Source organism: Mollisia scopiformis (genome assembly GCF_001500285.1).
Source record: "Mollisia scopiformis unplaced genomic scaffold LY89scaffold_22, whole genome shotgun sequence".
Taxonomy (NCBI): Eukaryota; Fungi; Ascomycota; class Leotiomycetes; order Helotiales; family Mollisiaceae; genus Mollisia; species Mollisia scopiformis.
Window position 1 is genome coordinate 789,057 of NW_017263602.1, and position 26,048 is coordinate 815,104.

General features: G+C 48.4%; 10 protein-coding genes across 10 annotated transcripts; 2 read left to right on the forward strand and 8 right to left on the reverse strand.

Moving 5' to 3' along the window:
• Positions 1–202: 202 nt before the first annotated feature.
• On the reverse strand, positions 203–1,723 carry LY89DRAFT_221848 (uncharacterized protein). Its single transcript, XM_018205952.1, has 5 exons — positions 1,269–1,723; positions 1,113–1,221; positions 922–969; positions 679–868; positions 203–627 (listed from the first exon to the last, which is right to left on the reverse strand). The coding sequence occupies exons 1-5, from the start codon at positions 1,546–1,548 to the stop codon at positions 346–348; spliced, it is 909 nt and encodes a 302-aa protein (XP_018066449.1). The 5' UTR covers positions 1,549–1,723; the 3' UTR covers positions 203–345.
• A 791-nt stretch (positions 1,724–2,514) lies between these two features.
• LY89DRAFT_688566 (uncharacterized protein) lies at positions 2,515–4,574 on the reverse strand. The gene has a single exon (XM_018215733.1). It carries the CDS (start codon positions 4,178–4,180, stop codon positions 2,588–2,590), a length of 1,593 nt encoding a protein of 530 aa, XP_018066450.1. The 5' UTR covers positions 4,181–4,574; the 3' UTR covers positions 2,515–2,587.
• Positions 4,575–4,634: 60 nt separating this feature from the next.
• LY89DRAFT_688567 (mitochondrial ribosomal protein) lies at positions 4,635–5,641 on the forward strand. The gene is made up of 3 exons (XM_018215734.1): positions 4,635–4,712; positions 4,765–5,145; positions 5,199–5,641. The coding sequence occupies exons 2-3, from the start codon at positions 4,778–4,780 to the stop codon at positions 5,536–5,538; spliced, it is 708 nt and encodes a 235-aa protein (XP_018066451.1). The 5' UTR covers positions 4,635–4,712; positions 4,765–4,777; the 3' UTR covers positions 5,539–5,641.
• Positions 5,642–6,057: 416 nt separating this feature from the next.
• Positions 6,058–7,016, reverse strand: LY89DRAFT_722471 (oligosaccharide biosynthesis protein Alg14 like protein; the record flags this gene model as incomplete). The annotated part of the gene is made up of 2 exons (XM_018218735.1): positions 6,798–7,016; positions 6,058–6,747 (listed from the first exon to the last, which is right to left on the reverse strand). Exons 1-2 carry the CDS (start codon positions 6,858–6,860, stop codon positions 6,058–6,060), a joined length of 753 nt encoding a protein of 250 aa, XP_018066452.1. The 5' UTR covers positions 6,861–7,016.
• A 747-nt stretch (positions 7,017–7,763) lies between these two features.
• Positions 7,764–9,739, reverse strand: LY89DRAFT_221898 (uncharacterized protein). Its single transcript, XM_018205953.1, has 2 exons — positions 9,229–9,739; positions 7,764–9,149 (listed from the first exon to the last, which is right to left on the reverse strand). The coding sequence occupies exons 1-2, from the start codon at positions 9,590–9,592 to the stop codon at positions 7,873–7,875; spliced, it is 1,641 nt and encodes a 546-aa protein (XP_018066453.1). The 5' UTR covers positions 9,593–9,739; the 3' UTR covers positions 7,764–7,872.
• A 2,844-nt stretch (positions 9,740–12,583) lies between these two features.
• LY89DRAFT_653805 (PNK3P-domain-containing protein) lies at positions 12,584–14,795 on the reverse strand. Its single transcript, XM_018212267.1, has 10 exons — positions 14,618–14,795; positions 14,386–14,567; positions 14,207–14,326; positions 13,837–14,165; positions 13,672–13,790; positions 13,478–13,617; positions 13,363–13,423; positions 13,167–13,309; positions 12,937–13,053; positions 12,584–12,875 (listed from the first exon to the last, which is right to left on the reverse strand). Exons 1-10 carry the CDS (start codon positions 14,715–14,717, stop codon positions 12,825–12,827), a joined length of 1,362 nt encoding a protein of 453 aa, XP_018066454.1. The 5' UTR covers positions 14,718–14,795; the 3' UTR covers positions 12,584–12,824.
• Positions 14,796–15,046: 251 nt separating this feature from the next.
• On the reverse strand, positions 15,047–17,704 carry LY89DRAFT_221917 (uncharacterized protein). Its single transcript, XM_018205954.1, has 3 exons — positions 17,506–17,704; positions 16,629–17,453; positions 15,047–16,579 (listed from the first exon to the last, which is right to left on the reverse strand). The coding sequence occupies exons 1-3, from the start codon at positions 17,623–17,625 to the stop codon at positions 15,377–15,379; spliced, it is 2,148 nt and encodes a 715-aa protein (XP_018066455.1). The 5' UTR covers positions 17,626–17,704; the 3' UTR covers positions 15,047–15,376.
• Positions 17,705–19,507: 1,803 nt separating this feature from the next.
• Positions 19,508–20,085, forward strand: LY89DRAFT_221972 (uncharacterized protein). Its single transcript, XM_018205955.1, has one exon. It carries the CDS (start codon positions 19,590–19,592, stop codon positions 19,995–19,997), a length of 408 nt encoding a protein of 135 aa, XP_018066456.1. The 5' UTR covers positions 19,508–19,589; the 3' UTR covers positions 19,998–20,085.
• Positions 20,086–20,100: 15 nt separating this feature from the next.
• On the reverse strand, positions 20,101–21,141 carry LY89DRAFT_673890 (uncharacterized protein; the record flags this gene model as incomplete). The annotated part of the gene is made up of 2 exons (XM_018213395.1): positions 20,101–21,022; positions 21,071–21,141. The coding sequence occupies 2 exons, from the start codon at positions 21,139–21,141 to the stop codon at positions 20,101–20,103; spliced, it is 993 nt and encodes a 330-aa protein (XP_018066457.1).
• A 469-nt stretch (positions 21,142–21,610) lies between these two features.
• LY89DRAFT_722478 (uncharacterized protein) lies at positions 21,611–24,688 on the reverse strand (the record flags this gene model as incomplete). The annotated part of the gene is made up of 5 exons (XM_018218736.1): positions 21,611–23,364; positions 23,490–23,962; positions 24,161–24,343; positions 24,493–24,561; positions 24,632–24,688. The coding sequence occupies 5 exons, from the start codon at positions 24,686–24,688 to the stop codon at positions 21,849–21,851; spliced, it is 2,298 nt and encodes a 765-aa protein (XP_018066458.1). The 3' UTR covers positions 21,611–21,848.
• Between the last annotated feature and the right edge of the window lie 1,360 nt (positions 24,689–26,048).

The window sequence follows — 26,048 nt, forward strand, 5'->3', positions numbered from 1 at the left end:
GATGCTACCAAATACAGACATGAAGATGTATAGAATCCTTCTTCCAAAAGTCTGATCATGGCGCCTCCCTCGAAATCCGTAAAAATACAATATTCTACAACCCAAACCCGGATTTCCAAAAAAGCCAGGTTACCGACCGACCTGTATCCGTTTTTCCCAATCCAAGAATCCTTTTCTCTTTGCACCGAGAATAAACGCCCATTCACCCTTTATCGTATGCAGTGCAGATATACCCATCCGTCTGTCACATCTATAAGTAGTAGTCATGCCCAAACTCCAATTTTTTTGTCTTTCTATAAGAAGATCCAGATCCCTAAACTCCGATTTTTCTTTCTTCCTTTCTCTTTACCAAATCAAAAACGTGGTGAACCAGATCGAGAGGATGATGGCGGTCAACATGAGGAATTTCAACATGCGTTCATTAGGTGAGGGTTTCTTGGCGATGCGGAGTCGTTGTGCGCGTCTGAGGAAGAGGCCTTCGAGACTAGAGACTTTGTACTGCGTGATGTAGGATACATCGCAGTCTCGGATTTTGGGAGCGGCGAATCCTTGATACTCTTGGATGATGGAGTCGATGTTCCAGCCCGCGACGTGGCGCATGACTGCTACTGCACATCCGGTTCGGTGCTGTGAATGGTGTTAGCTTGATTTATGGGTTGGTGAAGGGAGAGGACATACCTTGCCGTGGTTACAATGGATAAGAAGTGGGTGATTCTTCTTCTCGAGAACGATTTCCATGATAGAGTTCATGATCTCTTCAGGAATGTCGACTTTCTTGGTGCCTTGCATGTCGATGACATAGTGACGGATGCCATTTTGCTTCATGAAGGCCTCGAACTCGGGAGGAAAGTCCTTCTTTACGAGAGAGCTGCATCAGATCAGAGCTGATCTTTCCAGATCAAAGAGACAGCAAAGACTCACAGAACGGTCTTCAGACCTAGTGTCTTGAGGTAGTTGAAGTCTTCTTCTCTGTAACAGGAATGCGTTAGCATACTTATTCAAACTACTCGCAATGAGATATGTCTCTTGAGCATACATGATACTCTCGTGAAAGGTGACCAAAGACGCTCCAGAAGAACTCAAGAAACTCATCTCAAGAACTGAAGACTTACCCTGGAAATGAGCTGCGATAGACACCCGGAATGACCTTGCCAAAATTGATAGGTCTCTCATCAGTCTTCGACTTAGTCGAGGCTTTCGCGCCCTGGAGAACGGCCAAAACTACTATTGTCAGCCTCGAACTCACAAATTTTGCCATTGCGACTTACCTTGCTTATCACGATCCTCCAATCTAGCAGGAAATAGGTCGGTAACATCCATCCCAAGATCCACAGCCACGGGTCTGAAGACGACAGCCACATTCGTAGCTCTAAACTCTCCTCCTCCTTTGACCATCTCGACATCCATTTCGTCCCCGCTCGAAGTTCGCGACTCCTGGCCGTTCTTTTGCTGCTGCTGCTGCTCCTCCTCGACAAAGGTTCTAGTGCTGCGTCTAGAAACTTTGCCGCCGTGCTCGCTCGCTTGTCTGGAATTCATTTTCTCATTCATGATTCCTCTCTCTCAATTGATGATCGAATCGCGACACCCAGTTTTTTCCTTCTCCCCAATGACGAAATGAGTTTTGCGACCGGTAGTTGGTCCCAGAAAAAGAGGGCTCGAGGCCGGTCCTCAAAGGAGGGCGCAACGCTCGAGATGCTTTTGAGAGATCAGCATTGTTGGTGGTTCTTCTGATCAAGGTCGGAAGTGTTGATGGATTTTGGGTGAACGCGATAGGGAAGGAAGGGAACAAGAACAGTCAACGCAAGATTCGAGGTCGTGTGTGTGCGTGGGCTAGAGGTTGAACCAAAGTATGGGAAAAGACGGATGCGCCGGTTGTCTAGGAACAGACTTTTTGCCTTCTACGGCAAGAAGCGCCTCTTAGCTTCTACATCGTCATTGTACACTAATCCGATAGCGAGCAGATCAATGAGAAGTACCGAGAGTGAATAGGAAGGATGTGTGAACGTTTTTGAGGTGAATAAGTTTCCTTTTGGATGTAATATGCAGGTCGCACAATCTTTCCATGTGTGTCTTTCGCCTGGCAGTAGCGCGGGTATTTCTTTGATATGCATGTGCGCATTATCTAAGCGGGTCTCCCTTTCCTGATTTGATAAAGCCTTAGTAGCTAATTATACTCTATTGCAACGGCTTGGCACGCCGTTTTGCAACCACAATCATAGTATGTGAATGAACATCACTTAAAATTGTTTGTTGTACTGTGCAGCCCTTTGTGGAGATTCGCCAATATCTCGACGCGTTGGAGGAATTAATATGTATGCATATGTAGGGCTTGAATATTGAACAAAGAAAGTACCAGGGCAAACCTCTGAGCCGTCATGTAGAGGTCAATGCTGCTGGGAGAGTCACCTGTTGTGCATTCCCTTTGAATGGCTCAATAGCTCAGGGTCAATGAGACGTCCAAAAAGTTTGCAGTAGACGCATGACCGTAAGTCACATCAACTAGCTCAAGGTTTGAAGGAGGAATACTGCGTTGTACATTATATTGAGATACTTGTATGTACATCCTTCATATATTTTACATTGTACTTTACAAGGACCCCAACACCCAATCATGGCGCTTCACGGCCATATCCGGAGCTTCAAGTATCCTCTGCAGAATGCCCATCATAAAATCCAAATCTGCTTCGCCAGGGTCCCATTTGGCTCTAATCTCTTCCCACACGGCAATGGTTCTAGGCTTCCCCGAGCACTTCGCAAAAGCTCTGAGCAACCATGCCGCCATCCACCTAGATATGTATAAGCCCTCCACATTGGCGTTTAACGCCTCCGAGAAGGATTTCCACACGCTCTCGAGTCTCTTCTCGGTCCAGTGAGTGTAACGAATGCCGCCATGGGTCGCAAATCCCCTGAAAAGCGCATTGAAAAGAGCGCCGTGAAGTGGAAGTTCAAACCATTTCATCTCGTCGAGATATTTCGCTGTCCTGTCAAGCTCTCCAGCTTGCACCGCAAAGTAATTTACAAGTATCCGATATGTGTGTAGATCAGGAGCAATGGTAGAGGTTCGTTGAGCATCTTCTCTCTTGACCTCACCCCTCTTTACAGCTGACGCCAACTTTAGCAAAGAATTGTTGATTTCGCGACGGTCTTTGTAATCTCGAGGTGGTAGTCGAGAATTTGAACGTTCTATGTGGGCTTTTTTCATGCGCTCGTACACATTCTCTGCTGCTTCCGCTTCATTGGACCGGAGAAGTGCAGAGATCATCGCGTTCAGGACCACGGTATCAACGATTTCGTCTGCTTCAATCAGGTCCTTGTACGCTGCACGAGCACCATCTCCACTTCTTTGAAGCCCGTAGTAGAATATCATGCTCACATGATGGTAACGGTCGTATTCGAGTCCTCGCCGTTCCATCTCTTTATATATCATCTCTGCAAGGGTGAACTTGCCAGCCTTGCAGGACACATCGAATAGGACATTAAAAGTAGCGGCACTGCCCTTAACTCCTGCTATATGCTCCATATCTCTCCACATAGTCAGTGCTGCTTCGACTTCCACATCGGTAGACCTAGCAACGTATCGAGAGGCGAAAGACAGTGCGCTGGTCCATTCTTTCACACTCAGAGGAATAGCAGCTTCCTTCACATCATCAATAACAGACATGTATCTCAACATTGAGTTTTCGTCTTTCCGTTCCACAATTGAGAGATGGCGAAGCATCCTGTGCCGTGTTTTGGCGCTGAGGTAGGGGACTCGAGGTTCGGGGAGGGCTCGATATAGCTCGAATATGAGTTCGGGAGGATTATGGAAATCCTTGAGAGCTTCTTTAAGCTCGTTGATTTTGACCTTGGTCTCCGTATTAGCAGGCCAGGTATAATTTGGAGGAGGCCATTCGTCCTGGGGTTTGTCTGACACAGTGAGATGCGGTCCATCACTGGGTTGGTACAGCTTTGGGAGCTCCAGCAGGGGGAGCTGATCTGTAAATGATTCTCCTTTATACTGATCCACCAATGCCAGAAGCTCTTCTCGGGTCCGATTTGGTTCTGGTTCAACATGTTCTTGGACATCTTCCCCGGTTCGGTTTGACTCTGCGTCAACATTTGGCTCTGCTTCAACAGCTCTTTGTATCTCCTTCCTTGCACCAGTGATATGTCCTTGTCTTCGAAACCCAGAAGCGCCCATTAAACCCCTCCCAACTCTAACTGAAGGCCTCCTCGACGTAAAGAAAGTCGTCCTTCGTCTCGTCGAGCACGTCTCACAACCCCCAAAATCCGTAACAGCATTAAAAAACCAAGCTTCCAGCTCCCTAGCAGACGTAGCTATCAACCTCTGGGAGGACCTTCGTCTCTGCAGCGGCGGACTAAAGCATTCGCGGGGATACAAAAACTGCAAGCGTGGCCTCGAAGCTACGACCTTCGACAACAGTAGAGATCCGCTCGTCGTCGAGGGGAATGAGCTGCAAAAGAAGGACATGAGTTGCCTGACATGTTGATTCCCCAATGCTGCGTGTCACCGTCGTCGTTGTCCCTGCAGAAGCGTGAATATCTCGTTTGGGTGGCGGGCCGCAATACATAAAAGTAGAGGTGTTGAAATCTCGATGCTCGAGGTTCATCACGGACATTTATTTTTTGGGGCGCGCGGAACTAGCCGAGAGGCATCGAAATAATTTACACCACACCTTGTCTCTTCACGACAATCGCCCCAATCCGCTTCAGTGAGTCTTGAAATAACGACATATCATACAGAATACTAATATGATGCTCTAGAAACTAATCCAACATGAGAGGCCTAAACCTCAAACCCTCCCGCGTCTACCAGACCGCGACCCTCCTCCTCGAATCCCACAGCATCAACCAACCACCCCCATGGTATAGCATCATCGGCAGCATCCCGCCCTCCGAAATCCTCACTCGCACCCAACCCGTCCAGCACCGCCCTTCCCCCAAGAGCCGCGTCCGCAAACCGAGCAAGATGTTCAAGCCGCAGCTGATCGAGTACGAGGAGGACCGCCTCAGGCGGAATTTCTACAAGGACCATCCGTGGGAGCTGGCGAGGCCGCGGATCGTGCTCGAGAATGATGGGAGGGATGGGCAGAGGTGCGATTGGAGCTCTATACGGCAGCCGGGGAGGGCGTTGAATGGAGAGAGGTGAGTTTGTGTTTTCTTATTTATAAAGAGGGTTTCTCTAACGAGTTGGGCAGTGTGGTGCAAAGACAGCTGTGGCTCCTGAACAATGTGCCTGATATGGGCATCAACCAAGCCTACGATATAGCAAGGAAGGAATTCTACGCTCTCCGGCACGAAGAGGAGGTTGAGCGGAGGGTAGCGAGAGAAGAGGCGTTGTGGACGGGGGCGTACTTTAATAAGGGCGTGTTGGAGATTGGGATGGAGTTGGAGGATAAGACGTATGAGTCTTGGAAGACGTGGGCGAAGAAGGAGGTGGAGACTATTGATCGACAGAGAGATGCTGCTTATACGGGGGTTGGGACTGAGGATGAGATTGATACTGATCCTGTTCCTGTGGTTGCTCCGTTGTTATGAGATGAGAATAGGTAGATGGCTTGTAAAATATTGTAAATATGGACATGATTCGACTTTGGCCCAATCAATGTTGCAACCTTCAGTCCGTCATGTTATACACACAAGTGACTGAATGTAACCTTTGGGGCAAAGCCAAAGCTACACTTCCTTCCACGGCTAAACCTGTTTCTGATGGGTGTATGTAGCGACTTCAAGATTCATTTGAACATTCATAGTTTAAGCACTTGCATCTAGCCTGTGCTTCTTCAGTATAACCATACAATGAAGTGTTGTATAAGACTTTCGCAAGTAAGACCAATGCAGCCAATTGTGAAGTATAAATATGCCCACGAAGAAAACTTCTTCTTTACTAGAAGATGGCAAGCCTATACTATTTCGTCTCATAGTCATTTCACAAATTTAGTTACTATAATAGACGAAGAATTCACATAAAACATCACAAGCAGCACCGGCAACAGTTCAAGTAACAAAACCAAAAATCAACTCCTACACAATCTATCTGCCTCCCCTCCCCACCCATCAAGCAACCAAAAACCCCACCCACTCAACCTTCCCCCTCCCCCCACCCCTCCCATTAACCCTCCTAGCCAACCCCTCCCACTGCACCAAAAACCTCTCACAAACCCCCGCCCACAAAAGTATCCTCCCACTCAAACTCAACGTCCTTACCCTCGCCCAACTCTCCACATACACACACCTCATCTTCCCCCACCCCGCCACCCCCAAAAATCTCAACCCCGCCGCCGCAAAAACAACCATCACCCCCGTCGCCGGCCCATTCGTAACCACCACATCCGGCCACCCTGCCCTCCTCCAGCTACAATCCCAGAGTACCCAGATACAAGACGCCAGACTCCAGATTGCCGAGAATGGCGTCGTTAATAAACTCTGATGGATCTTCCGCGCCCGCGGCACAACTCTAACATCCCACCTGCCCGTCACGGGATCGGTGTCTCCCTCTTTAGACGGCTGATCCTTGCTCTGCTGCAACATGCGCTCGATTTCCAGCGCTTTCTGAGCAGAGAAGCCGTCGCCAGAGGAAACGACGTAGGTGCGGTGGAAGTAGCGAGAAGGGTCGAAACCGCGGAGCAGGGACGACATCTCGGCGGTGTGGCCGCCGGAGCCGAGGACGATGAGGATGTGTGATGGGGTGGTCCTTTTAGGGGGCCGGAGGCGAGAGAGCGTTGTGCGGATGTAGAGGGCTCGGAGCTGGGGGTGTTAGGTATTGCTCGGCATTGAATTGAATAGATGGGACTTACGAAGATGGTTGTGAGGAGGAGGAACAGCGCTGCTGTGAGGAGGGGGAGGGGTGAGAGGATCATTTTGAGCGGTATGTGAGGAGGGAGGGTTTATATTTAGAGGTATGTTATGAGAAAGGGAAGAGGTGAGATTCCATGTTTAGGTTAATGAAGGTGAAGCTTGTGAAGCTTTATGCTTCATTTTGTAGCTCACATAGAGGAGGTGAGTTTTGAGATGAGCTTAACGTCTTGAGACCAGATATATTTTAAGGTGGGTGGCGGATTATCGTATTGCCGACCCCACCAAAGCTCCAGACAATTACACAGCCAGGAGCTCTTATCAGATTTTTGTGGTACTTTGGTGTGGTTTCATGTTTCGATGTATATTCTCTCGATGGATAAGAAGAAGGGTACGAGGGAAATTTCTGGTAATCACGATGTGTTTGAAAGCGGAAGTCTCAAGTCAAACATGCACATTTCACTCGCTTCATTCTCAAAGACACAGATATTGCTTGAGTTTCTTCATTTCCTCTCTTGTAGTCCTCACGTCAAAAAATGACAATGACACCTCAAATATCCTCTCCTCAACACACGATGAAAGACTGCGCTCTCCCAACAGAATCCTTAGAAGGAATCGGAGGTAACAGCCGCCACACACCCCACAATGCTGTTTTTGGGACTCCCAACCCAAATCGCCTTTTTTTCTGTTCCTCCGTGAAAGGTCCCAAATCTATGATGTTCATATAATGTACACCATCCTTTTTTTTCAGTCCAAAGATGCGCCATTTCCACCAGTCCTTTATAACCCAATTCCTTGATCCCAAATGGTCCAGTGAGCCCAGCCCAGCATCTCTACACCAGTCAAGCACCACTACCATAAAACAATATGTTGTAAACAATAAGTAGGTAAATAGATAAAAATCGACTGTCTCGCGATCTCGCGAAAATGTCAAAAGGAGCGTAGCTTGCTAAGGAGCGTGGGGTATCTGATACATGAAAAATGAAATGCAAAGTCGTGATCGTCGTAAAGTTTATACAACAGAGACAAAAAAGATCAACAAAAGAAGTGAATATTGCAGCCGTTAAGAGTGTGATCCTAGGATCGCCCAAGTCCTACAGGGAACTTTTCCGCAAGGAATTTGAAAAGTTTTGCCTTTTTGCTTGGGCTTCGTTGTAGTTGAGCGGCGACTTGAACCATTGGTCCGACAATGTCTTCGTCTCCAAGTTGTGGGAATTTGCCTCCACTTCTTGGGTCGTTGAGAGAAGGTATCTTAGTCATGATGTTATTGTTGCCATTGTCGCCTAAGGTGTTGTGCTTTAATGTCGCGAATGCGTCACTGCCGCTCTCGACAGTATGGGTGATGGTTATTTCATTATTCTTCCTCCAGACAGCGTCTGTAGCGGCCCATTTCTCCTCAGTAAGCTTATAGGTCTTCGAGGTAACGCCGTAGTGTTCACCTGTTCTGACCAGATGCTTCGTATAGTTGCAACGAGCTAGATCCCAATTGGCCCGAAGCTGACGGCAAGCTTCAAGATCAAAGCTCTCAGGCATGTATGGCTCAGGATAAATGATGAAGTTCGCATGTCCTAGCTTGTTGGCCCATTCATCATTTGGATCTGCAATGACAATGGGAGGAATTTCCGAAGAGGGAATCAGGTGTCCAGGTCGGTTGACATTGTTGCGATGAAAGGATGAGATCGATTGTTTAGTGCTTAGAGGCGGTGAAGGCATGCCCGGTAATTGAGGTGTTGTGATAGCATCAATTGGAGTGACTGAGCCAGAGAACGGGTCATGAGGCTCGGCCACCGAAGGCGATTGCAACGGGGATTGCAAAGAAACTTGCTTTGTATTGGCGGAAGCATCCATCATAAGTGGTGGTAGTAGAGGTGTAGATGCGAAAGCTGCATCAGGTTCGTCGACATTTGAGTTCGCTTTCTCGATGTCAATGGCAGTGGTCATCGAATTGTCGTCTCGACCATCGAAAACGCTTTTTGTAGGAGTAGGTGGTAGCTGAGGATCGAAGCTCTGGTCTAGAGTTTGTCGTCCTGAATTGGAGACTGAAGAGGACCTGCTCGATGCTCCTCGAGAAGTAGCACTCTCTCTTTGCGCATCTGAAAGAACAGATGCAGAGCTTGAGCCCTTTCTTAATCGCCATTTGCGGGAGAAGGAGGGGAATCTGGTCCCAAAGCGATTGGCCAGGCCTGTAAGTGGAGATTCGACTGCTCGTCGCTTCTTATATCGTGGGCTTGAAGAGAACTCTCCATCGCTGAAGAAGCCATCCGTCAAGTCATAATCGAATTCTTGTCTCGTAGACAATTGCACTGAGCTTTGCGCCAGGGATGAATCACGATGCAAGCATTGCTTGTCGTCGCCTGTAAAATAATGACAAGCATCAGCTATAATGTCCACAAACTTTATGCGACCCCGCACTCGAAGCTCACAACAACTTACACAAACAATCGTAAAGCTCATTGGCATCTTCAAACATGTCGAGGTCCTCGTCTCTCTCGTGCGGCTCCTCCTGCACGTCAGGTAAAGATCGCTTTCCCGTCTTGGCACCGACGAAAGTGGGCGAAGATGGGCTATCAATTGCGGAATTGTGGTAGGAAGATTCCAATGAAGAAGCCGAGCTGGGGTATCTCAAATGTCCTCGAGTGGAGAAAGTAGGCGTGACAGGCGATGGGATCTCAGATGCTGATGAATTTTGGGTGTAATAAGAAGACGAAAGATCCATATCAGAGTCCGACATGCTCTCCCTCTTCCGTCGATCCTCCACTAACTGGGGTAATAACAGCGGCCTAAGTTTTGGCGACATGACTGTCGTTCTGTGAGTGGTATTTGTTGTTGTGGTGGTGGTGGTTATTGTTGTTGTTTACCAGCGAGGCGAGCTTATTCTGTTATAGAGCAATGGCCCTCGACATGATGGAAAATTTGTTTTGCGACGATTCAATATTGTGAACGAACTGCTGGTTCATGAAACATACGTGGTCGGGGCCTGTTGGAACTTGGGAAAAGCTGGTGATATCGATTGACACGTAGGAGAGGTTCAGATCTGGTCTCCAATACTGCAACAGAGAATTTTCCTGGCTAGGGCATGGGGGTTCGTGGGGATGCAGTGCAGTGCGCTCACGTGTGATGTGATCGGTTGGACGAATGGCGACGGGACTGGAAACAGAGACCGAATGGGTTGGACGAATGATTGGCGATGTCAGGTAGCGACGTGGGCGACCAAATGCGACGTGATAGAAATGAATGGCGGAGCGTTGCACCAGGAGAAACAGAGAACAGAGAGACAAGAGAGCGAGAGGTTCGAAGTTCAGTCGAAGGAGGGCTGGGGATGTGGATGTAGATTATAGATTTGGGGGGGGGACGGGGCAGAGATTTTGAGGGCTGCTGGGTCTTGCTTGGGTCTTTGCTGGGGGGAGCTCAAAAGTTTCTCTGGGTTCTCTGGGTCTGGGAACTGCCAGAGCCACTGCGACTGCTGCGACTTGCGACCGCGAGCACCGTTTGTGTTTTGACGAGCGGCGGAACTCTCCTCCCCTAGACTGGACCACCTAGCCCTAGTCGCCCTAGCTCACGCCTCGCTCGCCGTTTACCTTTAGACTGCTTTCAACCAACTGCCCACTGCACGAGCTAACCTCTTCCTCACTGAACTCTACAGTACTGAGATCCCGGGCGTGGACCGATGGTCTAATCGCTCACTGGGTCCTGGCCCTGGCCCTGGCCCTGGCCCACAGCGACAAACACCAGTGCACCACAGCGAAGACAGAAGCCTGAAGGAAAGGAAAAGGCAGGGACTGGTGGGACGACCTCTCCATCGCCCCAAAGCGGAAATGGTTCAAAGCTCCAAATGAGCTCCCTCTCTTCCATCCAAGCTTCTTTCCCACGGGCCGCCTTCCAAGTTCCAAGAACCATCCCACTCTGTGTTCCCAGGATCTGGTGGGTGAACACAGCGGCCTTGCTGACCCTGCACAAGAGCTCTCCCCTGCTCCAAATCCCAAGCATATTGCCAGGACGAGGCCTGCAGGGAGAATGTTTGTGGAAGCTCCAGGAAAACAGTTCGAGATCGAGGAACAAGGGTGTAAAGTGAACGTTCAGGACTCCAATCGCTCCGACCTGGCCCATGCACCGCCAAAAGTAAGGAGCCATATCCGGACGGGTAGAGCAAACTGTAGACTTTCGTCCATCGACTCCGTGGCTGGATTATTTCCATTGGTGTGAGATCGATTATAGCGCCTAAGCTTCCCTTGCTCTGCTTGTCTGCACTGCACTGCACTGCCCTTCCTTCCACCTCTGGTCTGCGCTGCTGCAGCCCTCTCTGCTGCTGTGGTGCGAAGGTTACGTACCGCTTGGGGTGAGAGAAGGTCTGGGAGACAGGGCCCCCCGATGAAAACGCATTAGACATGGGTTGCAGGTCGCCCAACAAGTGCCTCGGGAACTCGAGCCAAAGTGGAGAGTTGTCGCCGAAATCTGGCAAGGTTTGTTGTACAGTATTCTTCCAAAGAATTCCAGTCTATGGAGCCAACATGGCACCGCTGTCACTCGTGACAAACAGAAGAAAAAGAGCCCCAGATCCCCAATGCAGAGGAGAGAATGCGACAAGTCACGCGTGGACTCTCAGGCGCAAAGTCTTGACTCCCGTGAGACATTTCACGGGTACCTGCGCATGTCCTTCAGACTTCACCAATCATCGGAAATGTTTCTCTCGTTTCAAGCCAGCCCAAGCACTCCCGCCCGCGTTCTCGTCTTGTCTTGACTCGTCACATCTCACGATTTGTGTGCTGCGATAATCCTGAGAAGAGCCCTACAGTACAGTACGGCAAGGGGACGCGAAAGGCGGAGATGACTTCATCGCCCGCTGCTGCAGTGAGCAAAAGGGTGTGCTGAAAAAGCCTGAATCCTCTTTTTCGCTTCCGTGCGGTAGCAACTCGTTCCGTGCTGCAGCTTCCCCGACCAATCCCAAGCGGTGCCTTTTTGCTGTATCCACGTTGACCCACGCCGTCATGCCAGGGACAGGAACAAGCCCAACAGTGGTGTGTTGTGAGCGAAGGGGGCCCTGCATTCGGCGCAAAGTCGTGATAGCAAAACCATTTGCCGCAGAGCAGGTTGCCCGAATGCTGCCGAGATGCCCTACTGTATGATTTGTCTTTTCATGGCAATTTGACAAAGCTCAGAATCACTTGTGATTGCGCCATTTGCAGTTCGAGGTCGAGTTTTCTTTTGTCACCTATCATGTGATCGTGTATTGTTGTTGAGAGTTGGAACCTTGGAACTTGACACGCAGTAAAGGATCAACGGCGACTACGCTGGTGAAGCCACATGGCGCGACTCAAGTCCCGCAAGAGCGCGGCCCGGTGTTTCTTGCGAAAGTCTGCTCAGGCCGAAGAGCTAGAGAGCCTCAGATAACTGCTGATCAGTAAGGTCGATCAGATCTAGACTCACCTCCCCGGCATCCTTCCCCACCAAAAGACTTTGCAGTGACGAGCATCAATATCATAGTGCATCAGTATGAACAAGCAGACTTTTTTAGCAAGATCCTCTGCTCCGCATCATTCGTCGAGAATGCGATCTTGCGATTGCCCCTTTTGTCGAGAAGTGATGTGGATAGAGTTCACGTCATATGCAGGCACAGAGGAGCTCTAAATTTGCTTTGAAAATATGCAATTAAGAGCTGCAGTAAGCTTACGATACACCTATCGCCTTATACGTACCATTAGTCAACTCTGCAGGTGATGAGCGGCTTAATTTTCCGAGGCTATTGCCGTCTTCGCGCCTGCGGGATATCAGCGAACGAATGCGTATATGCGTAAACAACGGTGTCGCAGCTTCCAACAAGATTCTTACCTTCATCCATAATCTCGCAGTAGGAGACATTCCCGGAATACACAACCAGCCAGGAATTGCCTGAAGGATCTCGCTTCATTGCCCAGCACCTGGCTGTGAAAAGTGTGACACGAACATGGATACAATCCGCTTGTATTCTTGATTTAAATGAACACATGCACAGCACATGGAGTCATGCACGACATCTTTCTCGTTTAGGATTTTCAGGTCCAATGTCGAGTCCAAATCTCACGTTCCACCTCACTTCCGACGAACTACATGCGATAATCAGATGAGCAAGCCTCGAAGTAAGAACGAATGCATGTGAGATCTTACCTGAAATGCCCACTCTGTAATATCCTGGAACCCCTCACTTAACTGCGGCCGCCGATATCGAGAGTGAAAGCCCCTGAATGCTATGCTGGGAAGGATTGTACGTTTCTCTGGATTCATCTACCCGTTCGTGAGCAAATATTCACATGCGATCTCAAGGATAATCTGACGCTGCAGATATTGCCAATTTTTTTGTTGGGCTTTTAGAGGAGAGAGTACAAGGGGGCACTTACAATGTTATTCAATGCTCGTACGGCATCATTGTGTTCGCAAATCTCAGATGCTGTTGTGAAAACGACACAACGAATGGGCACATTATGCTTGACAGCTAATTGAACCCATCTGCTCCGTACGTCCGGATCTGCATTGGTATTGTCTAGCAATTGTCAGAAATGGTCATGAGCCCACCTCGCGGCCTCTTCTACATACCGATAGCGACAGATTTTCCTGCCTTCAGATTATCGTCCGCAACTCTGATACACTTGTCCAGCTGTAAAGTATTATTAGCTGTGTTCACGGGTACTTGCATAACTACGGAACGTACCGACTTGAGTGTGTCTTGATTGACTCGCGTATACCCAAGAGGCTCAAGGTGCTTCCAATAAAAGGTCGACTTGCCAGCGCCTGGACTGCCACAGAAGAGGACGAGGTCGCACGCATCCTTCTTTGCATATGTGGCGCCCACTAACGAGAATTAATTTGCTACGTTTCGGTTTCAGAAAGGAATACATATCGTACCTATGGTTGGAGATGCGTACTCCGACGGCTCGAATGTGCGCGTGAAAGGTCTGGGTGACTCGCCGAGAAAGAACTCCTCTGGCGTGTGAAACTTTATGCCCACGTTATGGGCAAAGTTACTATACTTATCAGCATTAGCAACACAACGGCAGAGAAGGGCTGTACCGGTCTGAACATGAAAAATCCTTCGATTGGCCTTGACTTGCTTGTCGGCCTGCAGCATCACCAATGAATATGGAGTTGTCGAGGTCGAGGTCAGCAAGGCGGATTTCGTAGTCCTCGAGAAGTTCTGTCCACATGCCAGTCCTGGGTTTCCGATAATTGTCCTTTTCCGTAGCTGCGTAAATGCTGATTGGGATGTCCAGCTGGTTGAAAACCGCGGCCACATTCGTCTTGAACGACTCTACCTTTGATTGCTGGGTTTTGGGACCCTTTGCATCATGTTTCAAAGTTAGGCCAGCTTGATTGCTGACGACCACCATCGTGAATCTATCCTTCCGTTAACTGATGTCACGGCAAGATTGAGTTGAACTACTTGCCCATCCTCGAGATACATCTTCCGAACCATTCCCGGCACAGAAGCATGCCACCACTTCCAATCTTGGGCACCTGATGCAAACTTCTTGCCAGACATTGTTTGAATCAGAGTCGAGTCCTATGTGAAGCTGTCAGCGAAAAGCGGCCATGCTGATGGCGAACTGTCATTCCACTCACAAAATCAAAGGCAGCAATTTTCTTTCCTTTAGGTGGAACGGCACCTGAGGTTGACTCGTCTGGTGTATACTTGCCAATCAAAAGGGTGCTTGGGACATCATCATTTGGTGCTCGTTCTTGCCACAGGATCTTTTCAGGTGGCTTTTTTGAAGCTGGCGTGAAGAACGATGACACTGCATTTTCTGCGGAAGTATCAGTACAAATGCCGATATTCTGGATGCTGCGGACATACGTGTGGTCATCGACTGCACTTTGCGCTTCAGAGGTGGTGGAGATATTGGCGCATCGTGGCTAATTTTGCGCTTGTTCAGAGGCTTTGAAGAACTCGCCATATTGCGAATGGTCCTTCTGAATAGTATCGTGAATACTGAAGTGTATGCCAGGTTGCGTGTGAGACTGCAAGATGATGTTGCTGAAAGCAGAAGTTGCTTGTGACAGATTCCAAGGTTGACGCGCGAGGCCTCGCGTAATCTCGTGATAGACCATTAAAGAAGTTACGAGCCCAATCACAACGAGGCAACAAGGCAACAACGTTTTGCTCGAAGAGACCAGATGTGATATCTTTACTGGGGAATGACCTTACGAGTATAACGTTTCTTCATTCGGTCGTGTAAAGCAAGGCCAGCCGATGACTGGCTCAAAGATCTCCTTTACTAGTTACGTACTGAGATGAAGCAAGTAGAGAAGGAAATTTTAAGACGTTGATATTGTTCGATTTGATCTAAAGGATTGCTGCATACATCCTGCGCTGATTTTCCGATGAATGGGAGTGCCTCTGAGGCAATGACAGCTCAAGCTGTTGCTAGGTATTTCCTTCTAACGCCTTACTCCATCCATGAAAGTTTGAATCATATGTACTTCCACAAAATCAAGTGCTATTCCTACAAAAACAAGAACAAAACACGCCGTGTCCTCTCTTCCTTAGACAGTCCTCGCTCTCTAATGCAAACGCTGTGCTTCTTGGTCATTATCATAATCATTACTCGCCATCTCAACGTCCAAATAAAGCAAGGGATAGTTCATGAACCAACATGCCGCCCATCAATACTGTTCCTAAGGAAGTGCAGTGCTCGAGATCACCTCTTCCAGCGAGGATTTCCATAAGGTTATAGCCAGCTCCTGTGAGTTCAAGACCGGCAACGCAAGAGCCTAAGGTACATCGGATGATACCTGCTGGCTTTCCTCTTGGGATGAAAACGGTGTTATCAAGTAGTGTTCGAATGCCAATAGCAAAGCTGCCAATCATGACCGTCAACATGACTTGCTTGCTGATCTCAAGACTTGCATTGTTATTCCAGAAGAACAATCCCAGCATGATTGAAAATGCCTGGAATATGTGTCGAGTTCTCGCGGAGCGTTCTTCAATAACGGCAGGAGTATTGGCCTCAGGAGAACTGAGGGAAAAAGATGTGAGGAGGTCAGCTAGAACATTGCCAGCTTCACTAGGAGGAGGAGGTGCGAAGAACTTTTGCTGGGCAAGATTCATTTCTCGCTTCGAGTCGTCTGCTGATTTCAGATCTGGGCTTTGTCGGGTAATATTATTAAAGAAGTTCTCTTTGACTTCTTGTGAAGAAACGCGCAACCTCGCTTGATTGGGGGGATTGCGAAGTCTATGAGCTGGTGTGATGGGTGCTTCAGGAAGACGTCCATAGAAGGGGGATGGCTGACTTGAAGTCTCGCCGAAAGGATAGGGTTTGGGCTGTGCTGACCGAGTTGGTTTAAATGCACGTGCTTGAGTCTGGGGTACGGAAGGAGTCCATTCCATTTCCTCAGCACCACAGTTTTGAGGATGATATGACGCCTCACCCATCGACATATAGCTCATGCTGCTAGTTTGCGGTATATCGCGAAATGGAGACGTGCTGTGGCGTGTAGGGAAGAGACCACTTGGGGCTGTGGGGCGATTATATGAATTTTGGTACCCGCCTGGGGTCATAGGACGATTGTATGAAGTTTGGTGTTGTTGAGACTTTCGTCTTGAGAGTAGATAAGCGGACGTAGGTGCAGGTTGGCTGAGATCATTCGAAGGAGTTGCTGCAATCTCATCCAATATGCCTGCCATGCCTCCCATACCTCCCATATTCTGCGGACTAGGGCTCCTAGATCTCGGTCCGACGTGACGAATTTTCTCTGGTGTAGACTTCCACAAAGGGTTCATGTCAACTCTCAGAGCACGCTTAGATTTGATTGCTAGCTGTAGGTTATTAGCAATAGCACATGGAGAAGATTTACGGAATACTTGCAATAAGAACGAATATGGGAACCACAGCGTGAGCACCAGCCGTAGCCGGAGAGGCTAGACTGGAGAATACGCCTGATCCCATCGTGTAGAAGAATAGTGATCGAATAACGATGTGTAGTAGTTGAAGTTTGTACCAGTCGGCGAAGCCAGTAATATGGTTCATAAAGCCGTTGTTAAGCTCCTTGAACTTTGGATTCCACCATATTGAAAAGAGGGTGCAGCGGAAACTATAGCGAGCCCAAGCCTCTGAAGTAGCAGCCGTGATCAAGGGTTGCGCATGTTGTATGGCTTTTCCCAAATAAAGTGACAGAGGTGTATCTGGTTGTTGGATTTCGAAGATGGCAAGTAGAGTCGTTACGTTCCACAGAAGCTGCCCAGCAATCCCAATGTACCAGAGCCATGTTGTAAAAAGAAGGATCAAATCGAATAACGAGAAGGATTTTGCTGTGCCAACTTTTCTGGCTCGAGTCTTGTCCAACAATCTGCGTAAGAAGTCCGACTTGGCAGTTTTAGCAGCGACATCCATGCGACTCTCGACTCGAGGTAGACAATCTGCGCACACCTGAGGATATGTTGCCTCAAGTGTTCTTCTATATTTGAAGTATAACCGCTCGCTTTCTCTGTATTGTGGATGGGTAGGGTCGGTCTCGAGGTGGTACTGCTGTAGAGAGGCTGTCAAGAGGTGTTGATTCTTTAGGCAGGTTGCGCAGAAAGGATTCGAATCAGAGATCGGGGCCGTAAGAGACTCTGAGCGGGATGTTGCGAATCTAAGACCAGGCGCAGCAGGTTCCAGCGTCGCAACAGGTGGATCGTCGATTTCTCCATTCTATCATGTTTGTTAGCTATCTGGAGTTGTACAATAGGGAAGGAAGACTTACCTCATCGAGATAATTTACAGCTTCGCAAAGGGCGCATGGCCATTGTGTCATCTGGCCATCATATCTGAGATCAGACTTCTTGTTGCAGTAGAAGCATACAAGTCTCTTTGATTTGGCCATCTTGCCATAGCTCAGTCCAAAGCCAAAAGATTTGGTAGTTTTTTGTTGTGATGAGGACGAGGCTGATGAGACCCCTGCGAGACCAAGTGGACGGCAGTAAGAGGAGAGCGTAAATCCGGGCTCCGGGCCCAAGGTTGCGTACATGGCTGTTGTCGTGCACCGTAAGCAAAGATCTTGGCGATTCGACTTTGAACTTAATTTTCGAGGAGAAATCTTGGATGATGGAAGCTTGAATTCTTGAAAAGCCAGATAGAATTAGTCTTGGGAGAGTTTTGCAAAAAACAATTACGACAATCATTTGGATTGCATTGTTTACACTCGATCTAGTGTGAGTCTTGTCGCAAGGCATCAAAGTTGGTGCCTTATAAACGAGGTAAGCGATCTCACGATGGCCTCACTACCACGATTTTGCCTCCTTCGCCACCCGAAAGCAAACTTCAGGTAACAAATCAAAACAAAAGTACACACTATGTGGCTTATCACCTGGATGTACAACCTAACTATGCTTTCCTGCTTTTTTGAAAGTTCAATGTCATGACCACAAATGTGTCTTCTCTAGATTGTTTTCACTTACTACTGATACACAAACTTGTCAATTGCTCATATCTTGTTTTTGAATGCTCCATTAATCTAGTTTATGTTGAGTACTTGAAGCTGTTGATATTCCTGCTAGTATCTCACATTTGGTTGATTGAGAAAGATCTTTGAACTCCAAGCAATGGAATCACCTACTCGAGATTCCTCAAATACGCAGTACTAAAAGCAGCTTCAAATTCCCATCAAGTAACAAATCACTCATCAAATGGCGAACAAAGAAGCCACCCCCAAGAATCTCCAACAAAGAGCCCATACGGCGCACCAACATCCACACCATTGAACATGTTTCTCTATCCCCACCATCCCAACCATGAAAACCACCCATCAACCTTCACCTACCCCTCAAGAACTCCGGATCCTCATCTCCACCCTCCGAACTTCGTTCTTCTCCCACCACCCACGCATACTCGACATCTACACCCTGATCCAAACCATCTCTACCTTAGCCTCTAAGCTCGATCGCATAAATCAGCAGAATGCAGTGTTAGGTGCAGAAATCCAACAATATGGCTGGGAAAGTGAGACGCAATTGAAATATATGGAACAGAGGGTGAGGGTATTGGGGAAGGAGAAAGATTCTATTGAGAAGCAAATGAAGAAGGTCAAGAGATTGTGGGATGAGGCTATGAATTGGATTGAGAGGGAGGAGGTGATGCATGGTATGAATGAGGGGAAGGCATGAGATGAAGAGACGGCATTATATTGTTTTGAGCTGAGGAGAAAGAGGGGTGCTCGAAGAGATACGCAGCGCTTGTAAAGGAGTAAAGAGAATGCGGAGTGGAAGACAGGATAGCTTTGGGCTGCTTTCATCCCTACTATTCATGAATCAACTTTAAAAAAAAAGTAGCCGAGCCCGCGGACTCCGCTTAAGAAGGACTTCAATTGCCCCAAAAAACGTATAAAAAAGTAAAAAGTCAAAAGCTCAAAAGCTCAAAAATTCGTAAGGATCAGAAGCAAAAACTCAACCACCCGAAGGTGGTATCCAACACCATAGCTAGTATGGGGTTTAAAGGGGGGAATCGTGAGACATTCGTATTTCAAGCACACACGAGAATAGAGAGAGGCAAGCTATCGCAAGCATCTAAACCCTGGAGGCCGCTGTCTCTTGAGTCATTCGTATTTCAAGCATTCACGAGAATATAGAGAGGCACGATCACTGTCGCAAGCATCTATACCCTGGAAGCCGCTGTCTCAGAGGATAATGGCAAACTTCTGCTTTTCTAAAATTATATGGTGTTAAAGAGGTTGAGGGCTGTGATTGGTAGAGAGCCTCAACCTTAGCGTGATTTTGGTAAGGCAGGTTGAAGGTGAGCTGCGTCGGTATCTGGTAATTTGCTTCTCGCATATTGTAGGGCAATCCTCCGCATATGAGAGCTAGCGAATGGACAATATTTCGTGGAAGTCCCAACATAGCAGAGGCATTCCTTATCTACTCAGCCCAAAGTCCAATAAATGGGACATCTCTCGTGTATGATTTCATGTCCGCTACAATAGTATTATTTATCTTGCTCGTTGTACAGCCATTTTCATACATTCCATTTCTGCTAAGCCTTAGATGCCATTGCCTTCAACATCTTTGGGTTGGCAATCCTATCAGCCAATATTCAGGCATGAACATCAAGCTGTCGTTTCAGCTGAAGCCATTGGCATGCTCCGAATCATCTCATGTGATGACGGTCCAGCCCTTTCCTTGGTTCATTGCAAAGAACCTGTCCTCCAGATCGTCAAATGAGCCCGTCCATCCTTATACTGGAGAGATGGTAAGGATATATTGAGCGAAAATTCATGGCGTGGGCCCGTGTGAATCTCGATATGGTCAATGGGGAGGTTGGAGCGTTCCTTATACTCTCTTCAAGCATTCTCGCCTTGCTTCTATCCTCACTTCAACCTCGCCCCCAAAGAACCCGTACTCAGGAATCCCCTATTACCCATCGGCCCCCTCCACCCCAAGCTCAAAATCCCAAACACCAACTTCCCATCCACAGGCTCCGGACCCTTCCCATCCTCACCAACAACCTCCTCCACCAAAAAGCACACCTGCTGAACATCCCCAGGCATAAGCACCGGCCTCTCCATATGCTCCCCCTCCCCCACAATCTCCCAATTGATCCCCTGACTTTTAAACCCCTCCTTCGTCTCAAGAACCACCATATCAAGTGTGATCGTTTCCTCCCCAGAATTCTCCAACTGTGCTTCCAACGCCCACTTCCTCCCCTTCTCCCCAGACGAAGAAGGTAACGCCCCCGTCTTCGTCCTTACAACCATACACCCTTTACACACGAACTGGTAGAGCTTCCGAAACGTCCTTATCCTCCCACTCGTCGCCGTAGTCTCCGAATACGTTACCGTCACAGCCAAAACATGGCTCCCATCCTCCTTCAAGTCGAAATTAACCACCTTCTGCAAACTTTGCCCAGGCTCAAGATCCACGCCATTCTCTTTTCCGTCTTCCCCCTCCTTGTCTGCCTCTGGGACTAATACCAGATTGATGGGTGCACTGGAGCTGGGGATCTTCATCTCGGCCTCGATGCGGACGTTGGAGATGCTTTTCGCAGATGTGGAGCCGGGCAGCACTTCATTGTTTGCACAGAGCGTGCACGAGAAGGTCTCTCCAACGTACGCGGATCCGAATGCCGGAGGTAGGGTGAGCAGAGGGGAGAGTATGAAGGCATCGTTCTTGGTGGAGGGGTATGCGAGGGATTCGGAGGCGGCGGGGAATGTATTTGGGGAACTGGATGGAGAGGCATTAGGTGTAGGTAGCGGCAGAGGATGTTGAACTGAGAGGGAGGGTCTAGACAATCTATGCAATGTCAGAGAGCTCGTTGTTGATGCTGAACTTGGCTCTTACCTCAAAACCTTCAAGGAAACGGAATGAGGCTCTTTAGCCGTCTCAACTGGAAATGCTCCACGTTGGGCCATAGCTATTTCGCTTCTCAGGCCATCAGTCTGCAACCTGACGGTGTTGAGTTGCTGGTGTACAAAGTCGCACTTGCGCTTCTTTTATCGTGTCTTATCGCTTAAATCTCAACAACACATTGAAATTGTTTTTGCCACTTTTCAGCAACCAAGATGTCGAAGACAGAGGAGGTTCCTGTGGAGGAAAGTATTTCTCTGGACAGGGTACAGGTAAGCCAAATTTTCAGACAAAATACTCCTCTGCTACGCTTTGTTTACAACGTGGAAGCAGCCCCATGCACGTCTCATCACTCTCGGCATGCAGGTACACATAGACGAAATAGGCAGGCTAACTCAGATCTTCACAGGGCCTAGTTCTAGTAATGAACACTCCAAAAGGTGATGAAAGACGATGGCCACTCCTTAGCTATGTCTACAGGCACATTACGAAGGAAGGACCAAAAGACTAGACCTTACAGGTTCGTAGGGGACACCTGGAGCTATTTAAAGCGTCCTTCGGACAGGTGTTGAGTTGTCGTCCCCCATAAAATTTTGCCTTATCCAGGCCAGACCACAATGGACCACACTCATACTACTTACGTGCAATGTAGTAGAGTAAATCTTCCGGAGAAGAAAACCTCCAAGGAGGGAGCGCCTCCAAAGAGGAAATCAAACGCCTAAGCGTTGCGGATCGTTTAAACAGGATGTCAGTCAAGATATCATTGTGCATCTTACTGGTCTGAGATGATGTTGTCCCTTTGGCGGCGGGAAGCGGCGTCGTCGTGGTACAATTTTTTGAAATGCTTGATACAGTAGCTTATACCTTCATAACGCTGGAATGACCTGGTGCCCTGTGCTCCGCTATAGACGGTCTCGCAACCGGCGAAATTGCACTTCTCCCCAAGCGTGAATTGCTTGATTACCTTTTGCAATGGCGCGAACAAATCAGTACCTTTTCTCTTGCGGTTAAGATATACGCTTCGACAACCTCCACAGAAGATAAGCCCATCTACTCTTGAGAATACGACTTTCTTACTTCCCTTGATCTTGATGTGGTTGCACCACGGATAAGCGCAAGGGGTACCCGGAGGGAATCGAGCTCCTTGCGCTCTAGGTCGCTCACCAACCGCATGTGTAAGTTTCTCGCCATCGTTAATTCTTATCGCGTGTTTCCGTATTCTTGCATAATAGGACACGCATACCTTTCCAGTGGTTCCATGCACTCTAGGTCTTCGTTTGAAAGCTGGTGGAGCCTTTAGAAACTTTTTATCGGGCGATTCGCGACAGCAGCCACATTGCCCTCGATACGCCTGCGGAATCCATTCCGAAAATAGGGGCAGAGAATTATTCAGACCTTTCCATGTGACATCTTGGTTGACGTCGTCTGGAACTGTGTCCGGGAATCTGGTTAGAATGTTATAGGACCGATGATTTTTGTCCATATTGGATGCTAGGATTATGAGAATGGATTCGACAAGGAAGGTAACACTACGTAATCTGATGTCTTGTGGCCAAAATGCGAGGAGTCGAAAGTTTGGACCTAGCTCGTTCTCTCGAGCATACTGGTAGTGGAAAGTATCGTACTTAGAATTGATATCGTCCCCTGCGGCAAGAAAATTGCATTGTTCCTGGATCCGGGCCCAGATGCCCTTGTTCTGACGGCAAGAGCTCCCGATATACAATGCCTTCGCATCATCGATTGAAGTGAGAATGTCAGCATAAACACCAACCAAATTCTTCATTTCGGCGTCGTCAATCTCATGGAGTACCAAGATGTCCTGCATGTTGAACTCCTCTGCACCAAAGATTCTCTGTCTCTGGTCGTCTATGCCTGTGACTATAAAGTCAAGAAGCTTTTGCACGTCTGCAATAGCTAGCCATTTCTTGAATTTGATACTCATGGACATACCTTTGATGTGATAAGTGCCATCACGGACCCCATCCACAATATATCCCAGAACATGTCTCATTCGAGCCGCAAATCGTCGCTTATACGCAGGTGCATCTCGACTTGGCTTGAAGGAAGGGTTTGGCCTATCCTCCAAGCTTTTCAAGAAGTCGATTTCCTTCTTGATGGCTTCCGGACTCTCATTGCGCGGATTATCTGCTGGACCTTTTACCGGCATTTCTACCGGATCGGCCTCTTCGGTATCTTCATCTTCATCATCTTCGACCCATGGCTGACCAATGGTGGGAGTGTCGTCCTCTTCCTGGCCCTTGGCAGGTTGTTTGCCTTTCGCTGCGCGTCTAGTACAAATGTTAATGTTAGCGTAGCCCAACTCGCAGATGATGATCAGACCAATGTAGAGAGGGATTATTGAGACATTGCAGGCAATGGACAAGCTGTCTGCCATTGAAGGAAAGCAACTTACCTGGCATCTCGCTTGGCCTCGTAGTGGGCGACCAAAGGGGTATCTGAGTCAACGGCGTCTGAATCAGAGAAGTGTGCCTCGTCAAGTTGCACATTATCTGCTTGACTAGCAGGCACATCGATGTCCTCGTCCATATCATCTGCTGCATTAGCATTAAATGCCGCAGCGGCAAGGTCAGCGACTGTCTCCTTGGACAGGTAGACTCCCACACGACCGCGAGAAGGGGCAGGGGGGGCAACAAACCGGGCAGCCTTGCTGCTTCTTGTAGTATGAGAAGAGTCGACATACTCTTCCAGAGACCGCTTTTTAGCGGTTCGGGTCTGCCTCTGTACAGCAGATGTTAACAGAGCTTTTTGGGAACTCAAACCTTCTGCTTCTAGAGCATGCTTCATGTCATCCATGACGGAGCCGGATGAACGACGAGATGCATAATCGGAGTCATCCATTGACATCCTAGCTTTCTTTCCGAAAGCCTGAAGCAGTTAGTAATTGTGATTGAATGGTACATCATGTTAGTGTGATCGATGATCAACTTCTTGGCTCTGGCTGCATCCTCTACGATGTCTAATTTCTCGACGAGAGGAAAGAGATTGAGAATCCTTCTTCATGACTGGCAAACTTGCCAGCAACAGTCTGTGGTCTAGGGACAACTGAGGAAACTCTTGACTGACCTTTTCATGAACAATCTCGTCGTTGGCGAAATATTCAAGGATGTTAGGGTCGGATTGTCCATCGACCAGGTTGGTTGGTTGGAGCTGCTGCACGCTTGCTACGGCGGCTAGCAGTGGGAATGGCGAAGTTCTTGGAGGAAGAAGAAGAAGAAGCCATTTCGAGAGTTTGAAACTTGGAAATTTCTGGAGAGTGGAAGTTTGGTTTAAGTTTGGTTTGTTTGTTTGAGAAATTTGAGAGCGTTTGTGAGCTGTGGGCTGTCGAAATCACAGACTCAATGTGACAAGGAGAGGAGAAGAAAATCGAGGAGGGAAATTTGGGGATAACCACACACTGTGCTGCAACAGGCAGGAAAGGAAGGTGCCCGCTTTCCCACCACCACCAGCTTCCAGTTGCATAAGAGCTGTACATTGTGCATAAGGGACAAGCAGGTAGACGAAGACTCCTCATACTGAGTGATTGGAGTTTCTCACGCGTCTATCTCGAGTTTTGATTCTCTCATCCTCTATGCCCGCTCCAGCACGACTCATTATGGCAATAGGGACAACATCGATGGCCCATTACTCCTCGGAGCAGTATGCTGTAAAGCGTTCGCAAGCTCCACCATTTTGTAGACACGCACAAGATGACCAAGTGAACGGATCAGCTGCGTCACGTTATGAAGTACAACTGCATTTGCCATGTGACGCACTCTTGCACACATAGCACTTCTTTGCATAGATCAGAGCCGCCACTTTGGGCTGGCTGGAGCAATCACCATATAGACTTGGCAGTGGTGCTGCAATTGATGGGAGCTATGTGCAGGAGCTGACGAGAACAACGCGTCTGAAGTACTTCACTTCCAGCACGCCTAGCACTGTGGATGAATGATCACCATCTTCCGCCATACAACGAATCATTTATATCGCATCATTCATTTTCCATGGGCACCCAAAGTACTTTGCTTGCAGGTCGCTAAGAATTTCAATGTATCGACAGCAATGCCTCCATCACTAACACCATTGACATGCATCCGAACTCCTGAACTCTGGGCTCAATAGGAAAAGCGAGTATCCCGTCGATGGTCGTGCACCCACCTGGAGCGGCACGGCAGACGCTTGTTCACTTCACGGCCATAGACTACATGAATGCATGCATATTGGCTTGCAGCCTGGATCGCTCTCCTCGCGTGCATGACCAAGTACGTACATTCAGATATCTGCATACTACAGCACAGGCACACCACATCCGGATCCCTGAGCCCGTTCCCTCGTCCATGAACTCATATCATCATACCCGGGCATAGGTACATTCTTCCTTGAAGTGCAATCGAGTTGAGATGGTATCTACCTAGGCACCCAATCGGTCTGAGGCTGCGATGCGATGCGATGCGATCCTCTTCAAGTGCACTTGCACTTGCACTTGCACTCATTCGCGCATCGGGGAATGCGTGCATCATCGCAGCCGCACGCGTAACGTGGTTCGATCGGATACTGACGGCTTCTCTTCACTGAGCCAATGAGAGAGGTTCTGTGCCAGTTCTCAAGTGATGTTCTTGCCTTTCGCAGCCTGCTGGGAGAGCTGTTGTTGCAGTCAAGAGTGCTTTGTGGGTTCGGTCCGGTGCGCAGGTGATCAGCATCTAGCTTGTGGTTGGTGGAAATCTCCCGAGGAACCGCCAGCAAACGGATCAGAGGATTGGACAGAATTTCTCACTATCATCGATATGATTGACTGAACTTGAGTCCAGTGAAATGCATTGTGAGACTTTTTGCGTATTCTACAAGAATGAGGTATCCTGCAATTTTGACCGCCAGAGACCAGGACCAGACTATGCAGACGAAGGAATGCAAAAGGGAAAGAGAATGAAGGCTTCCTTCAGACATCTCGCTACTAACCGCTCAATGCTTCATT

Excerpts from the sequence above, each read along its gene's own strand:
- LY89DRAFT_221848 (XM_018205952.1), bottom strand. The coding sequence starts at position 1,548 with ATGAATGAGAAAATGAATTCCAGACAAGCGAGCGAGCACGGCGGCAAA. Across the intron at positions 1,222-1,268 it reads GGAGGATCGTGATAAGCAAG|TTTTGGCCGTTCTCCAGGGC; the intron begins GTAAGTCGCAAT and ends TGACAATAGTAG. Across the intron at positions 869-921 it reads CTAGGTCTGAAGACCGTTCT|CTCTCTCGTAAAGAAGGACT; the intron begins GTGAGTCTTTGC and ends GATCTGATGCAG.
- LY89DRAFT_688566 (XM_018215733.1), bottom strand. The coding sequence starts at position 4,180 with ATGGGCGCTTCTGGGTTTCGAAGACAAGGACATATCACTGGTGCAAGG.
- LY89DRAFT_688567 (XM_018215734.1), top strand. The coding sequence starts at position 4,778 with ATGAGAGGCCTAAACCTCAAACCCTCCCGCGTCTACCAGACCGCGACC. Across the intron at positions 5,146-5,198 it reads AGGGCGTTGAATGGAGAGAG|TGTGGTGCAAAGACAGCTGT; the intron begins GTGAGTTTGTGT and ends CGAGTTGGGCAG.
- LY89DRAFT_221898 (XM_018205953.1), bottom strand. The coding sequence starts at position 9,592 with ATGTCGCCAAAACTTAGGCCGCTGTTATTACCCCAGTTAGTGGAGGAT. Across the intron at positions 9,150-9,228 it reads TGAGCTTTACGATTGTTTGT|GCGACGACAAGCAATGCTTG; the intron begins GTAAGTTGTTGT and ends ATTATTTTACAG.
- LY89DRAFT_653805 (XM_018212267.1), bottom strand. The coding sequence starts at position 14,717 with ATGGCGAGTTCTTCAAAGCCTCTGAACAAGCGCAAAATTAGCCACGAT. Across the intron at positions 14,327-14,385 it reads AAATTGCTGCCTTTGATTTT|GACTCGACTCTGATTCAAAC; the intron begins GTGAGTGGAATG and ends AGCTTCACATAG. Across the intron at positions 13,310-13,362 it reads AGGAAAATCTGTCGCTATCG|ACAATACCAATGCAGATCCG; the intron begins GTATGTAGAAGA and ends GACAATTGCTAG.
- LY89DRAFT_221917 (XM_018205954.1), bottom strand. The coding sequence starts at position 17,625 with ATGGCCAAATCAAAGAGACTTGTATGCTTCTACTGCAACAAGAAGTCT. Across the intron at positions 17,454-17,505 it reads CTGTAAATTATCTCGATGAG|AATGGAGAAATCGACGATCC; the intron begins GTAAGTCTTCCT and ends CAAACATGATAG. Across the intron at positions 16,580-16,628 it reads TTCCCATATTCGTTCTTATT|CTAGCAATCAAATCTAAGCG; the intron begins GCAAGTATTCCG and ends AATAACCTACAG.
- LY89DRAFT_221972 (XM_018205955.1), top strand. The coding sequence starts at position 19,590 with ATGAGAGCTAGCGAATGGACAATATTTCGTGGAAGTCCCAACATAGCA.